Here is a 16,563-nt window from a genome sequence, read left to right on the forward strand (position 1 = left end):
CTGGTCGCCAGAGCCTATTTCGCACGTGGATGCCTTGCTCTTGTTCACGAAGCACCCACACAAATTGTGATTGATCACAGTTTAATTATGCCCTGGTTTATCAAACACAGTTCAACTAGCTACATAGGCTATTTTACTGCCTGTGAAATAGGCTATTTTCCAAACACATTGTTATTTTATAACTTACACAATTAATGTTAGCCTACCTTCTAATTTTCGTTGCAGTGTCAACTGTGTTCAAAGAAGGTGTCCTATCTAACTTCTTTGCTGTGTGTGGTGCTGTCATGGCATAGCATTGTAACTAAGTAGGCTAAATATTAGGCCTATAGATATTTGCCCTGTAGTGCCTTACATTAGCCTACTGCATTACAGCAAAAAGGATTGCATTGCAGTAATTAATTGCTTTTGTAATGCATTAGGCCTGCAAAAGTTGAATAAATGCTCATGTATTTCAGATCTATTTTATTAAGTGGAAAAAGTCAATGACTGTTTAATCAATAGGCTATAGGCTAGGGCCTATTGGTTTGTAAGACCTCTTTTCGGTTATTGTTTTGACACGTCAGTGGACAGACCACTAGGTGGTAGTGTCTCATTTCTAGTCGTAAACATAAGTCTACTGTTTTTCTTAGTTCACAGTGATATTGATTTGCAGTTCTTCCTGCAGATCGGTCAAGTAAAGGTTAATGAATGAACCACATTGCAACACAGGAAGGAGGGAAAAGAAGATAGACATAAATAAATCCTACCTACTTTACATAGTCAGAGGTTTAGGCCTACTCGATGTGAATTTACTGGCTTGCCCTGCATGCCCTTGTTGAGACACTCCTCCACTTGCAAATTATGTGCAGGAGCAGTGAAGGACTATTGTGTTCATATCAGTCTTTGGGTAGGCCTACAGTTCTATATTTATGTAAAATCTTACATGTGCTGCTTTTACAGAACAGCTTAATGCCTTGTCACTGTTGTGTAAATGTATTTACTTTTGGCATAAAAGGAAGGAGGGAAAAGAAGATAGACATAAATAATTCCTACCTTTACATAGTCAGAGGTGTAGCCTACTCGTCTCGATGTGAATTTACTGGCTTGACATTGTGTAGTTCTAATGCCACAAAATACATAAACTAATGGGTGGTAATAATGTAATAAACTGGGGGCTTCCCAAAATTTGGAGAAGATTCAGGGACGATCATTTTGGTGGCTTAATTTTAACTTGTGAAGTAAATGTTTAAGTAGCCCATGTAGCCTAAGTAGGCTAAGTGTAGGGCTAACTAAGTAAGTTTCAAAATCCCATCAAAAAGATCAGCCAACTGGTAAACAGACTCATTATTCACTGGGTCACATGGGCTCATGGGTAAGAGAGCAAATTGACCTTTGATCATATACAGTATGCCATGTTGCTTTAACACGGCAATAACAGGTCAGCAGGCCACCTGTTGAAATGTAGGCTACTCATCATTCATTGTAAAAGTACTCCAAGTCATCACCAATGGCAGCTGATCAAGACTGAAGGGAGTCTTGGCTATGTTTCAAAGGCACACTCTGTTACACTGGGGACCTGTGGGTTCCTGGCACAACATTTTCAAACCCCGCCCCATATCTCTCCCCCAACCATTTCCTGTCCACTTCTTCAACTGTCCTGACATTGTTGGCAAAAAAGCTCCAAAATTCTTAAACAGCTGTTGCAATGCACAGACACATTTTTTCTGCTCGATTGAATGTTTTATTGCCTTTTCACAATCATCACATAGGCTGCAGTAAAAACGCAAAGGCATAGACAGACACAAATAACCATGCAGAAAAAATATAGTACAGGGAAGGAGGGTTGGTGGATGCTGGGTTCTGCTGCAGTTCAATACACATTGAAATAAAATAAGTAAATACATACAAGACAGTTAAGATATGGAGGCCTATAGTCTTTATGCATTTGTATTTTGTCACTAATATAGTAGTTCAACATCACAGCAATCAAACTGACAACATTCAGGCATTAATGATTATGACTAGACATAGATGATTATACAGACACAGAGATTAATTACACAAACATTGTACATTATGTCAGGGTTTGGTAACACAAGTAGGAAAATTATTCAAACTGACTAAAAAAATCTGCAAGATTTGCAACATAGGAAAACAAAAAAAGAAATTACAATATAATGCAGTTTCTCCAGCTGCTCTCATCTCTGTGTAAAGTCACCCTTTGGACATCTGCCTGTAACACAGCTGGCTGCCTTGGTGGCTCCATTTCTGACAGAAAGTCCTCCAGGGTCATTCTACTTATAATGCTTATGAGGCCCTGGCTGATGCGGTAAGTTTCACTGCTTGAGAAATTTGAACGTCCTAAATGGTGAGTTACATAGACTCTGTAAACATTCCAGCCATCCATGTCCACAATGATGCGATCAGAGTTGCTATTGTCCTGGAGGCCAGTGTATTCTTCCATGACGTAGTCCGGGAATTGGTCAGCATTTGTCTTTTTAAGGTTTCCAACCTCATAGTAATCAGAATTGTCAGTTTCAGGAAGAAGAGTGTCACCATCATGATCTGGCCTGTTGTGAAAGGGGTGGAAGCCAAATGCAGCAGTATTCGGGTGCTCTGTAGCAATTATTGGATTGGAGTCAAATTCAATGTATTCAGCAGCGAACCAAAACAAAAGCCGAAGTCCATGTCTGGGTTGTGGTCGACCATAGTGGGAACGGCAAAGTTGGCTCAGTCCATTTAGTGTTTCTATATCCATGGCTTATGTTATGGGGGGGGGGTCAAAAGTTTTTTTTGGTTAATATAAACTTGCACAAGAGACCATAAAATATGAACTTGCACAAGAGACCATAAAAAACAACCAAAGCAAAACAAGAAGAGACCAAAACAAGAGGAGTTGAAATTATGTGTTCTCACCTGGCATCTTCAAGTTAAAAGAAGGTCCACTCAGTGTTTTAAAGTTCTAGAAGAAGCAATAGAAATCCATTACATTCGAAGAAAAAAAAGATAGAACATTCCAGTGTCAAAAGTCCCCTTTTTAGTGGTCTGACTTTAATATTCACATCTTCTGATATATACTATAATACAGAAGTAGATGTAATCACTGAAATACTGCACATCTAAATATATATACTGACAAAAAACTGAGTGGAAAACAATTTAACTATGATCTTCAAACATTAAAGAAGTGCCATGGATTGTGTCCTACCTTAGTGATGGAGAAGTGACACAGAGAGCTGGTGGTGTGGAGTATTCTGTATTTCTTGTTTTTCCCATTTAGTCTCAAGAGCACAACCTTCCGGCTTCTGCAAAAAAGAAACTTAAACTTCCAGGAAGTGAGTCTGTGTCATAATAGATAACAGCCACAAGCAACATTCAGACATGTTTTGCATCAAGGGAAGGGGATTCACAGAGAGTAGAGTACTGGCATAGTTTTGTAGCTAATCCATCTAATAATTATTCAGCTGCATACAGTAACACATTTTAACCATAATACATTTTATTTGTGATGTTACTGTCAAAATGTCAACATAATGATTTTTGTAAAAAATAAAATAAAATAAATAAATAAAATAAAACGTTCAAAACATGTCACCCTCTGCTTTGTATACAAAGTAATGAACGATACCGCTTTGAAATCCCCCCACCCTAATTGTTTTTTGTTAATTTAAACTTGCACAAGAGACCAACTAAAGCAAAACAAGAAGAGATCAAAACAAGAAGAGATGAAATGATGTGTTCTCACCTGGTATCTTCAAGTTAAAAGAAGGTCCACTCAGTGTTTTTAAAGTGCTAGAAGAAGCAATAGGAATACATTACATTTAAGGAAAAAACAACTTTCTGGTGTTACTGTAAAAGTTCCCTTTTTATTGGCCTGCCTTTAATATTCATATCTTCTCATGTATACTATATTGAAGGCCTAGATGTAATCACTGAAATACTGTACATCTAAATACACATAGCCTTACATACATACTGACAAAAAAAACTGACGGGGAAATTGTGATCTTCAAACATTTAAGAAGTGCCATGGATTGTGTCCTACCTTAGTGATGGAAAAGTGACACAGAGAGCTGATGGTGAAGATAATTCTATATTTCTTGTTTTCCCATCTAGTCTCAAGAGCACAACAACCTTCAGGCTTCTGGAAAAACGAAACTTAAAATTCCAGGAAGTGAGTCTGTGTCCTAATACTGTAGAAAATAGCCACAAAAAAACAGACTTTTTTGCATCAAGGGAAGGGGGTTCACGGAGAGTGATTTACTGGTATAGTTTTGTAGCTAATCCATCAAATAATTATTCAGCCGCATACAGTAACATGATAACTTTATTCAAGATTTTACTGTCAACTAATGTCAACATTGTCTTTTAGTGACTAGTGCAAAACCGTTCAAAACCCCAATGTGGAGTTAGGTGCCTTGCTCAAGGGCACTTCAGCCATGGATGGAGATGTAGGGAGAGGTCAGGGGGGATTCGAACCTGCAACCCTGAGATTGAAAGACCAACTCTCCAACCACTAGGCCATGGCTGCCAAAATTGCAGGGTTCCACCAGGACACCAGATACTCTTGGTCCGTTTCTCATTGCAGGTGCTGACATGGATTGGGTGCCTCCTGGGCTGGCGGTGAGAGGTGGGTGAGCTCTAGCTCTGAATCCCTCTCCCTCTCTCTCTGTCTGTCTGTGTGTCTGTCCGTCTGGTTTGGTACTGTTGGTTCAATAAATTATTGTGAATGGTCACTCTCTCGTCTGTCCCTATTTTGTCATGGTTTTGAGCTAGGCTGTGACACTGTAAAATGTTTACTTGTGTAAATTCACAGAGCGGCAGGACACCAAATGAGATGTAATATGCATACATTCTTTAAAACAAAACAAAAAAACATAAATAAACGAGCAACAAGGTGTTGTAGCAGAGGGCAGTGAGGCACCCCTCCAGGTGGGCTTGCATGGCCCATGTAATATCCCCGGCCGACCCTTCTCTCCCACTTGTTTCCTGTCCCACTCTTCACTGTTAATCAAAATAAATGCAAAATGTCCTAAAAATAGCCTATACCACACTGTACTTCCTTGATTTAAAGCCTGGCTCCTATATACATTCTGTTTGAATCTTTGGGGCAGTCCTTGGTAGGATATCAGAGACCACTGTTTACAAAAAGCGGGTATTTGATTGGTCACAGCCATGGCTCTGAATAAACTTTTTTCATCAACAGCCAAAATGGCTAATAGATGTTAATCTTACTAGCCAAACACATACTCTCTAATGGGTTAAAGTGGCTAGTGAGTTTGTCTTTTCTACCAGCCAAACTGATGAAATCAGCATTTGGCCGTTTGGCTGATGTTAATTTAGAGCCCTGGTCACAGCGTTGGCCAAGGCAGAACAAAGACAATTTGAATAATAATGCCAACAGTTTGGTCCCACCCACAGCTTTTTGCTGTCTGATACAAGCAGGCCTAGACGAAAGCGTTCCTATTTAGTCTGCCTCATCAGGCTAATAATCTGTAAATAACCGTCAGTCTGTCAGGTCAGCTAAATGTAGTGTCAAGTATGTTTTAGGGGCTTAAGCAGCACAGGCGAGGCACTTGTCTTTTGATGAGGAATCAGCTTGTAAATTAGCAACCGATAAAGGTATATTTGTAATATGACACTTGCGTACAAATGATATTGCAATGTATTGTTTTTTACAACATGTTTCAGATTTAAATGCAATTTTGTACTTGCCATGTATTCCTGACCTGGTGTGGTTTAGCACAATGTGGCAATTCCTTTCCAAGGCTGTGGTCCAGCTTGTTTGACAAGTGCTCAAATAAAATGAAAAGGTCAACAAAACAGAGACAATGAACTCAGCCTGAAGGCATCGGAAAACTAAGCTAAAATGGATGCATCTAATCAACCAGCACATCATCAGGAACTTAACTTGATACATTATAAAGTGCGCAGAGACAGAAGAAGTATCTCATTTCAGATGGTCATTGTCATTGCCATGTACGCCAAAGATTCTGCCCACATATGCAGTGTCTAAGCCATTCACTCCTACATGCTGTAGGTGTGTGCTCCACAACAATTGTGAAAATGTCTTTGTATTCAACCAGTTTGTTCAGTTATGAGGACGAGGTCAGACGCATAGGAGACTGGAATACTAACTCACTCTGAAAATGAGTTACTGTATTTATAAGACAATCTAAAGAAGAGAAGTATACTAGGTCTGCTGTAGGCTACTGTTCTTCACTTAAACCTTTAATCCAGTCATTTTATCTTCATAAAATGGAGGTATCGTGGAACTTCAGGTTCGGTATCGTCATCCTTGGAGACTCAGCAGTAGGAAAGTCGTCTCTGCTCCATCGCTACACAGAGGGCACGTTTGACGACTCCAGGCAGTCACCACTCGGAATAGATTTTAAAGTTCACCACCTGGATTTTGACCCTGGCGTCGTGGTTAAAATGCTCCTGTGGGACACTGCTGGACAAGAGAGGTTTCGGTGAGCAGGGATAATGTATTTTACATCATAGAAATACAATAATTTTGGCCTAGAGTGATATTCACTCTTGCTTAACAGCATTCATTAACAACCATCATTGAGAGCTGCTTTCATCAGTAATGATGACCTTCCTGCTGATGGCATAGTCATTGGACTGTGATCTTTTGTTTCTTCCTATATACGGTAGTAAGCTTTAGTGGAGGGGTGGGGAGCCTAGAGTATGTCTCGAGGGCCATTTGTGGCCCTTGAGGCCGTTTTATCCGGCCCCCAATATAATTTTAATGTTATTCAGCTTCACTTGAAATATGACATATTTTGTAATGGAATCTCAGAAAATACATTTGCAATACAATTAAGTTATATTCAGGGGACCTAGTGAAGGTGGGGTCTGTTTTAAAGGTTGCTGCATTCTAGATTATTTGATCTATTGTGTACTTTCATACACACAGGTCAATTGCCAAGTCCTACATGAGGAACTCTGTTGGATGTCTACTCGTCTTTGACATCTCCCAGAGACAGACCTTTGAGCGAATTCGCAGCTGGCAAGAGGAGGTACTGGACTATGTCAAACCCAACCCGATGATCTTTCTATTGGTGGGCCACAAATGTGACATGGACGTACAAAGACAGGTCACCAAAGAAGAAGCAGAGTCGATGGCTAAGAAGCTCAACATGCTGGGCTATCTGGAGGTCTCCTCAAGAGACAACACAAACGTCAGCCTGGCCTTTCAGACTCTGGCCAAGGGCATCTACGATCACTTCCAGAAACGCCGCATCTCCATTCGAGAGGGATGGTATGGATTCACAGTTGGAGCGCCTATCCAGACTGAGCCGCCGCAGACAAAGAAATCTGGTTGCCAGTGTGGTTGAGGCAAAAGTTACCGGTACACACACTGAAAAAGCCCGATGAATTGCACTTGTCTTTCTCCCAAAAGGCCTATAATGTTGTGCAATAAATCTGTTATTGGTGGAGTATGCGGTTTCTTTTACACTTTGAAGAAGGAAGCATCCCGTAACATGCACATTGCAAGAATCCCTTTGTCTTTATTATGTAATTATATAGTAGTAATAGTCTAAGAGTGCAAGGCTACACACTCTTATTTTCCCACGTATTGCATGCTACTGACTGTCATTTTGTTGATTTGAAATGTCTGCTAAATGTAATGAAATGTATTGACATGACTAGTTTAGGCGTTTGAAGTATTACTTTGACGTGGTCACGTGATGACTGCTGAAAGTATTTAATTCTCAGTTGGACAGAACATACATGTATATCGACACGTTTTGTGCTTGGGAGTATTAGACTAAGTATTTGGAGTATTAGACTAAGCATGGCAGCTCCTCCTTATGGATCCTCTCGAGTATTACTAACCGCTCTGTGTAATAGTAATGTAGGAGTGTAGTAGCCCACTACGCTTTTTTGAAACAGTGCTCCACTGATGAAACAGCAGGCCTTATGATGCAACATTACTTTAGTAGACTTGTGCCCCTCATGCACCACATTGCTCCAAAAATATATATGAAGAAAAATGATTAAAAAAACAAAACAAAAAAATGCCAAGTATAGATGGCAAAAGGTAGAGATTGAACATTCTATTAATATCTCTTCTTGTATTCTCTCTGGCAAAGGTGTAATGAGTGGATTCCTGTTAAGTCTTCCTGAATTTAGCAATGGCTCAAGCGGGAAGTTGTGCATTGATACCTTGCAACAGCGAGGACACGTGACAGTGTAACTTTTGTAAGAGTTGCTGTCATTTTGACTTTAATGTCATAAAATGATTGTCATTTTCTTTTGGTTGAAAACACTTTTAAGACTTTAGCATGATGCTGTACCTACATCCCATATTAAATTTATATTGACACAAAACACAAGATTTCAGACATGACTCCTTTTAATTTTCCGCAAAACCATAGATATCAAATTGTGCTTTTTACATTATGCCACATGGTTTTTGCTTAAGCCATCACATACCATTCTATAAATAATGTATCCACTGACGTGAACAATATACGGACTGAATTTTCTGATATGAACACAAATCAGTTATGGGCTAGAGCACAATGCTTTCAGCCAAGGGTAACATGTTATGCAGAAGAGGGCGATCCTGTAACATTCTCAATCGAAAATCCATTCACAGACGTTCCAGCTTGGTGATTTTCAAAACCATTCCCTTTAAAATGTTAAACGGAAGAAGGATAAACAAATAACCCTGATGTAGTGTCTTTAAAAAGAGATAAAATAAGAAAGAAAGAGTCAGCTTTCTTGCAGTTAGTATGGCAAAGTATAGGATGTTTTTCACTATTTATAACTCTGCTTCGTTTGCTTTCATAACACATAACAAATCCAGCCCCTGACTGTAATTTCATGTCATTCTGTTTGCTTATTGTCATTGTATCCGTTCTCTAGGCCTGCACCTAGCAAAAATAAAATACAAACCATGGTATGGAATATAGGGTAAGCAACAAACCCAAGCCTGCGTGAGTTAAATACAAAAAACAACCCTGGCCTCCTATCTTCTTCTAAAAAAGACCACAGATATGACAGGGGATCAAACAGGTTCCACACTGTAACAAGTGAACGTTCACCGCCAAACACCCTCTATGGTCCTTTTTTTCTTTTTTTTTTGCCTGACCAGTTTGATCAGACGGAATGAAAAAGCAGGAGGCCAGCTGGCAGGAAGGAGGGAGGGAGGGAGACGAGGAGCGCTGTAGAGCCCACTGAAGCATCATCACTGCCACAGGTCCTCCGTACGCCCGAACTTGAAGACCAGCCCCCTGAAAGGCAACACAGACACAAGAGGGCATTGGTGGTGATAAACACTGACTGACATCAATATCACTCTTCCATGAGGGAAGTTAGCTTATTGCAATATTTTTGACTGTGCTTGGTTTACAGCAGCCACCTGCCGGGTCTTAGCATAGCATCAAATAAGATTTTGGACATGATATCAGGGGGTAAATCAATACATGAATGAATGAATGAATGAATGAACATCACAGCTGCCAATGAATGGCCTTTAAATGATAATAGCCTATGACTGATATGGCACAACACCACCACTCCCATCTAGGATAGCCTGAAACAAGAACAATTAAGTCAAGATTGTTGCTCAAGTTTATTTGTTAAATACTGGACACAACCAACACAAAATTAATGGTAGAAAAAAATGATGACATGACATCTTTAAAGCACACCTGTGCCTTTAAAGTTTTTTTTACAAGAGAAAGACACCCACACCAGAAACACTTACCCAAAGAAAATGAAAGCATTCTGGAAGAAAACTGCAATCCCAGGGTACACAACTTCTTTCTCTGTAAGGAGACGATACAGAAAGAGGCTTAGTGCTCAAAGCAATTCATAAGAATTCATTTGAAGCGTTTTCCTTTTAAACTCAGAAACTTTCAGATCACATCATCCAAACATTATCACATGTGGCAGAGATGTGTACTCTCAGGACAGGTATAGGTTACACTACAACAAGAATATCATAAAAACATATACTGCAGCTATATAAATATACAGCAGGAATTGTTCCGCCTACTGTCAAAATGCAGTGAAAACTACAGACGTTGGTTACCAGTGTCCATATTGGGGAATCTCAGCCATCCCAGTCATGGCCCAGCACAGGGCATATTTGCCCTTTTAAATGACTGCCATAATTGATCTAAAAAACTCAGCATTTTAGACAGGCTATTATTGCTGTAGACAGATTAACAATACCAACTCGTCATACAAACTTCAAATAAAGCACCCAGACTCTGCATGCGTATCACCAGGAAGTGATTTACACAGCATCACTAAGAGCTAGGCAAATTACCATTCCCTTAGGCTTCACTTAAATGACTCGCTGACATTCACTCCCTTTCTCAATCTCTCCCTCTCTCTCACACACAACAAGGGAAGTTGTTCCACACAGTTATTTACATATGGTAAGTGCATAGAAAGCTGGAGTTTTTTCACATGTTTGTTTTGCATATGTTGTACTACAGCAATGGCAGGCCCACACAGTATGAAAATCCTTCAGTTCTAGAAACTTACGAGGGACAACAAAACCGCCAAACAGGATCCACATGGAGGCGATGAGGGATCCGAACGCCAACATGAAGCCGATGAAAAGCCATACCCTGGCACCTAAATAAACGAAGTGGCAATAAAATTTGTAATATGAATAACATTGAAAGGTACCCTGCAAAACATTAATTATTAGATTGCTTTTAAAAATAAAAGAAAGAAAAAGATAAACCATTTACATGTAAGACTTTACATTGACTTAATTTGAACTTGCTTTCCTCTGTTATAATGTGATATGCCATCACTAAGAAACACATACATATTACAAAATATAACATCACTGAACAATCTAACACTTTAAAGCAGTGAGAATGACAACCATAATAGAAATGGCATTATTAACAATAACAATTGAAAGAGATCAGTATTGAAAAATATGAATGCGTTGAAAATGTATACAGCAGTCATAAAGGCACATCATAAGGAAACGTATAAGTCTTTAAACAGTGTGAAGGTATTTGAAGAAATTGACAGCATTCCATTGCTTGGTTGAGAATAAATGCGTTCCCTTAGTGCTGCAGATGGCAGTAGCGTACATCTTATGCAAGCCGCCACCAAACGCCACAGAAAGAGAAGGAGGGGACAATGCCCCCAGGAGACCGACCGCTTGAGCAAACTCCTTTGCATTTGGCAGGGGTGGTTTGATTTATCTTGGTCTACCATATTGACTACCTGTCCTAGAAGCTGCCAGCCAAATAGTAATGGCACCGCCCTTTTAAACATGGATTATAAGGTGGACAACCCTTGTGGTAGAAAATATTTTAACCATGTGGGTTGATCTAGCATTGCACCATAGGGGACAATCGTAGCTGGGCCACAGACCAGTCCTCCAATCACAATGTTCTTCTTTCTTCTTAATTCCTTATGTGTATAGATCCTGTCGGCACCTATGGGCCCACCCATGAAACTGTTTGTCTTCCCCTCTGTATGCTCCACCCGTTGTATGTAGTAACTCTTCTATGTCTAATGACGAATAGTGATTTGCACCACACGACAAGCGGGCGGAGCATACGAAGGGGAAAACAAGCAGTTTCATGGGCGGGCCAGAGGTGACGACTGGAGTTGTCGGGGCGGTCTTAGCATGGTGAGGACACCGCTGCACTGGCTCATTATGCGCAGTTAAGCAGCTTGAAAGCAAAACCATTTGCTCTACCCACAACCTTCAGTTTTTCCTATGTTGCAATCCCAGACTATACTTTTCAAGTGACAGTCCAGCTTGCCAGGCTAACTATTCTGGTGAGTTACTGTTGGATTGCTCTATCTGGCAAAGCAGTCATGGCCTAATACAGTGTTTCTCAACCTTTTTTTAGGCGAGGCACCCTTTCAATTCCTGAACATTTTCAAGGCACCCCAAACCAACAAGCTGTAACATGGCATCGCATCGGATACCACAAAAGCTTAGAAAAGTAACACATTTGGAGACGTCACACAACCTACGTTCAAAGTTGCAGCTTACTGGGGCGACCTAAATGTACTTTATTGTGCGTAAATGGCAGATGAAAGACTCCACTGACTAAGCAATACTTTATTAGTTTAGACAAATATGTATTATATTACATAATTTGTGTATCAGCCAAGTTTCCGCGGCAGCCCCAGGGTGCCCCGGCACCCCTGTTGAGAGACACTGGCCTAATAGACAGGGGAGCTGTTGTTGCAAATGGAGAGTTGCGGGTTCGAATCCTATACAAGTGGGAAGAATGTGGGTAATTCCAGTACCCTACCCTCAACCCATCGCTGCATGAAGTGCCCTTAAGCACAGCACATAACCTCACATTGCTATGGACTGAGCTGTGACTTGTACCCTGTATCTAAATAAGAAGTCACTTTGAATTAAAGCATCAGCTAAGTGAAATGTAATGTATGATGAAGGCCATGAGGGCACTGAAGTCATTCAGGGACTGGCTTCAGGAAGCTCTAGAACCTTGGTCTCCAATGGCAAACATTTGTCTCGCCATGAGGTCAGAACAAATGGAAACATAAATGTTTGTGATTTTCGATGACTAAAACCTCCAAGCATTCACAGAGAGTTTCACAGAGATCTTATGCTATCAGTCTCAAAATAGACATTGTCGAGAAGGGAAAACTAAAATCTGTTCTCTGTCCAGACATCTAACATGTTTCTCATTGGGTTGGGGCATTGGTTTGGCCGGCCCGCAGTCTCACATGCGCTACATAATTCGGCCCTTGGGGAAAAATAATTGGAGACTTCAGCTCTGGAACATCAATGATATTTTGGCCTCAAGATCACATTCGCAGTGGAAACTGACACAAGGTAATGAATATTGATAAGATCATAATTCAACATCACATACCTGTCTGTCCCAGGCATCCTTCACTGTAGCTGTCGCCCCTCACCTGTCCATTGGAGACTGCATTGATCCTATGGGCGAAAACAAGACACCATCATTCCCATTCCACCAAAAGGATGGCAGAGACAGTACCGCTCACAGTGCCGACTCAATGCAAGCCCATGGATCAATTAACATGTTTTTGTTTTGGGTGGGTTGAGATTACGATCAACCACATCATCACATTGAGCCCATTTATATGTGCATCAATAAACCGTTTATGATCAGGTTTTTGGAGTTACCGGTTTATTCGAGTGCTCATGTAAACTGAATAAACAGTTTTCAGAATCGGGTTATTGCCGCTATCGGTTTATGAGAAATCCGATTCGCACAGGTAGGTTTTTGGCTAATAAACTGATTTCTGAAGACATGTATCCAGCATAATCAGGTTATCATCAGGCTATTGACATTCTAGAAGGATAAGTAGCCAATCACAAGCCTTAAATTCTAGCTTCGTGTCACACACTTTAGTGGAACACAGTCAACCGGCGGACTGCATATAAACAGCAATAAACGGTTTACTCCAATAACCTGTTTGTTCCAATAACCCGATTATTACGGCCATATAAACGGGCTCATTGTCTTTGCTTTAAGCTTTGTAGTTGGCATGAATGGAAGCAAGCAACTGATATGTTCCTACAATTTAATTGGTTGTTGGAGGTAGGTCTGCACACTGCCAAATACGCTCAAAAAAAAAAAAAAAAGTTTCAATCACCCTGGATCTTCATCAGGCAGATACAGTAGATCAACTGTGACTTACATCAACTGACTGCACACTTTTGTATAGCACCTGCAGTTTCCCAGGTGGGCTTTTACTCTTTGTGCAGTTCTATTACTTAAGGTTGTCGACTTGACAGTAAAGCACGATGGAAAGCACCAACTCACATTAGAAATGCCACAGTGGCTATGACCCCACACGTGTGGTAGGCATGGTGGAACTTCTCCTCCTCTGGGTACTTTACAGCGGCATCAATGATGATCCACCAACCTGTGAAGAACTATGCAAAAAAAAAACCACAAAGACAACATTACACACAATAGCAATATAATCTTGCTTCATAATCGACATTCAAGACAAACATTAGCTTGCTAACAATGTCCTCTGTCAAAGAATCGACTATAGTAACGCCACTTTCATTCTAAGTACTCTACAAGGTAACCCTAAGTGATCCAGAGGGTATAAGGTGTCCAGCAGTACACAATAGAGAAAAATGCAGGGCAGGACAAATATATTACACACAACTGCATTAATACAGACATTAAAACATATCCCGCATAAAATAAAATATAGGGGGTGCCGTTTGAGAAATCAATGGCTGTGTATTTTATATTATCACCACCAAATCCTGAAAAAAAAACCTCACCAGAACTCCCGCAGCTATTGAGGCAATGGTGTTTCTCTTCTCTCCCCAGTCCACATTGCATTCGCAGTCTCCACACCTAATGCTGTCCAGGAACCCCGACATGATTCTGACCTGTAGCGGGAGAAGGACGTTGCATAGTTCAGAGGTTTTATAGCCACAATAAATTAGTAATATGAGCAATGATGGGCAACCAACCATCACCTAAGGATTCCTTCACAACCCAGTGGCACGTATTCCAAATGACCAGACTTTACCTGCCCAATTCAAGTAGGTGATTGGCTGGTTGAATGATTACCGGTACATGGTTGAAATAGATCAGTGACATCAGGTCATTTTACAGAGTATATGGCACTAGATCACAGCATATGAGGGTAATCACAATTCCACCTTCCACACACTTGACTGGCACAAACCAGTCAACAGTACTGTTGCTAGTTGGAAAGGCTTTTGTGTAACAGGCTGTGGCAGTGAGAGACATTTCAACCAAGAACAATTTTGTCTCAGTTTCATGATAGGTCCTTGCGCATGGATAACTGGGAAATGTAGGCCAGCAGGCGCAACTACCAACAAAACAATGCAAAGGAAAGCACTACATTACAATGATGCGGTCAATAAATGCCCTCAACTGTGGCCAAAAGGAAAAACTCCGGTTAATTATTACTGTGGAGGAAGCATGTATCTGCAATCATAACTTCGCTTGTTAAGTTGTTGGACCTTCGATGTCCAACATCCAATTGCTGCTGCGTAAACACGGGGTTGAATGTTCCCACATGATTGCTACACAAAGGATTAACGCTCAAAACACAAGCTGGTGAACGAAAACGATGTTTCAATGAGTTATCATCAGACAAATTAGAAAAATAGCAATCTGTGATCACAAATGCTTATGAAAATGTGGCATATCCGTGATCTTCAAAAGATTTCAAGGAGATAGATAAAAGACTCCATCTCTTCCTTCAACAAGCTAGCTTGTGTAGCAGTCAGCTGCGAGCTCTGTGAGCTAACCTTATCCTGAAATTCGCTTTCATCTCTCCAGAACTATTCATTGATCCCCTAATTACATCGACACCTTCAGCGACTCAAGTGATAAACGACTGAGTTTTTTTCAGAGCCAAGCATGTTGAAGTTGTGTGAGAACAACGGACATCTAGAGCTACAAAACATTACCAGTTCAGCTGCCTTTGGTTCCGTCTCCTTCTCGTTTCCGACAGATTTGGAACTTGCGCATGCTCAGTTGTTGTCGACTGAGCTCTGCATGAACAGCATCCAAAGTTTGCCAACCATATTTCTGTGCTTTGGGTCACATTTTAATATTGATGTGTCATCTGTCGACAAAATAAATGTGACTTGCTTTCTGGTGTTTGCCCTTGGCAAAACTACGAGAAAATGATAGGCCTAGGTTTTGGAATCACCATGAGGATTTAGCATGTGTCATTCAGAGCCATGACCTAGGCCTAAGCTGGGGGTTCTGGTTTTGATATCTCCACTTATATAGGATTTTAATCAAACTTTAATGTAATTCCATTGATATTGCGTAAATCTGAAACACATCTCCCCTTATGGTTTTCCAACAAATCTGCACCCTGCGCATATGGTGACAAGCTCTGCAACAGAAAAAAGGCGGACACATTTTAGGCCTACTATCTGCGGCCAGATGGTAGGCCTACTATGGGTGAAGTCTGGGGTGGATCAGATATTATGCGCTTTGCCTTTCTTAAACATCGTTGGTTATGAAGACTATGGATGTTGTCTTTATAACACGTTGAGCAGACTTGATTAGGCTAGGGCTCTCCTATCTTGGGCAGTGGACCATACGAGGCTTTGAAATGACCAGTTAGGATACTTTCTAATGGTACAGCCAGCGGCGTGGAACAGGGGGGGAAAACCCCGACTCATTCTCAGGGCCCAGCCCACCTGGGGGGCCCACCAGGGGGCCCCTATGGAAAATGTTCTTCTTGTTTTGCTTTTTTAAACATTATTTTTACAATAATGTCAATACATGTTGGTAATTTATGTAATTCCAATGTTCTCTGGAAATACATCTGTTAAATTGGATATCCTAGCCTGCAAATAGGCTACAATATATATCAAACACCCCCATAATCAGTACGCATTGGTTTAGTCCGCCCTCTCGCGGACTTTTGATTGCACAATATGCGTAATCAACACTCACTCACTTCATTATAGGCATTAAACGCAGCAGCCGGTTAGCAATGAAAGATGTCTAAAACACCAGGCTTTCACAAAAAGAATAGAAAGGCAAGAGAGAGACAGGGGAAACCAGAACGAAGCAACTGCTGCTGATTTCTTGCAAGAAAGGTGAGCCC

At 40.7% G+C, this 16,563-nt stretch overlaps 2 protein-coding genes across 2 annotated transcripts; one reads left to right on the top strand and one right to left on the bottom strand.

The window, feature by feature from the left end:
- The first annotated feature begins 6,086 nt into the window (after positions 1-6,086).
- Positions 6,087-7,927, top strand: LOC134470055 (ras-related protein Rab-39A). The gene is made up of 2 exons (XM_063224078.1): positions 6,087-6,452; positions 6,902-7,927. Exons 1-2 carry the CDS (start codon positions 6,238-6,240, stop codon positions 7,320-7,322), a joined length of 636 nt encoding a protein of 211 aa, XP_063080148.1. The 5' UTR covers positions 6,087-6,237; the 3' UTR covers positions 7,323-7,927.
- A 399-nt stretch (positions 7,928-8,326) lies between these two features.
- On the bottom strand, positions 8,327-15,461 carry tmem50a (transmembrane protein 50A). Its single transcript, XM_063183800.1, has 7 exons — positions 15,404-15,461; positions 14,237-14,347; positions 13,758-13,870; positions 12,837-12,904; positions 10,492-10,584; positions 9,704-9,764; positions 8,327-9,227 (listed from the first exon to the last, which is right to left on the bottom strand). The coding sequence occupies exons 2-7, from the start codon at positions 14,336-14,338 to the stop codon at positions 9,182-9,184; spliced, it is 483 nt and encodes a 160-aa protein (XP_063039870.1). The 5' UTR covers positions 14,339-14,347; positions 15,404-15,461; the 3' UTR covers positions 8,327-9,181.
- Between the last annotated feature and the right edge of the window lie 1,102 nt (positions 15,462-16,563).

This window comes from Engraulis encrasicolus, chromosome 19 (genome assembly GCF_034702125.1).
Source record: "Engraulis encrasicolus isolate BLACKSEA-1 chromosome 19, IST_EnEncr_1.0, whole genome shotgun sequence".
Taxonomy (NCBI): Eukaryota; Metazoa; Chordata; class Actinopteri; order Clupeiformes; family Engraulidae; genus Engraulis; species Engraulis encrasicolus.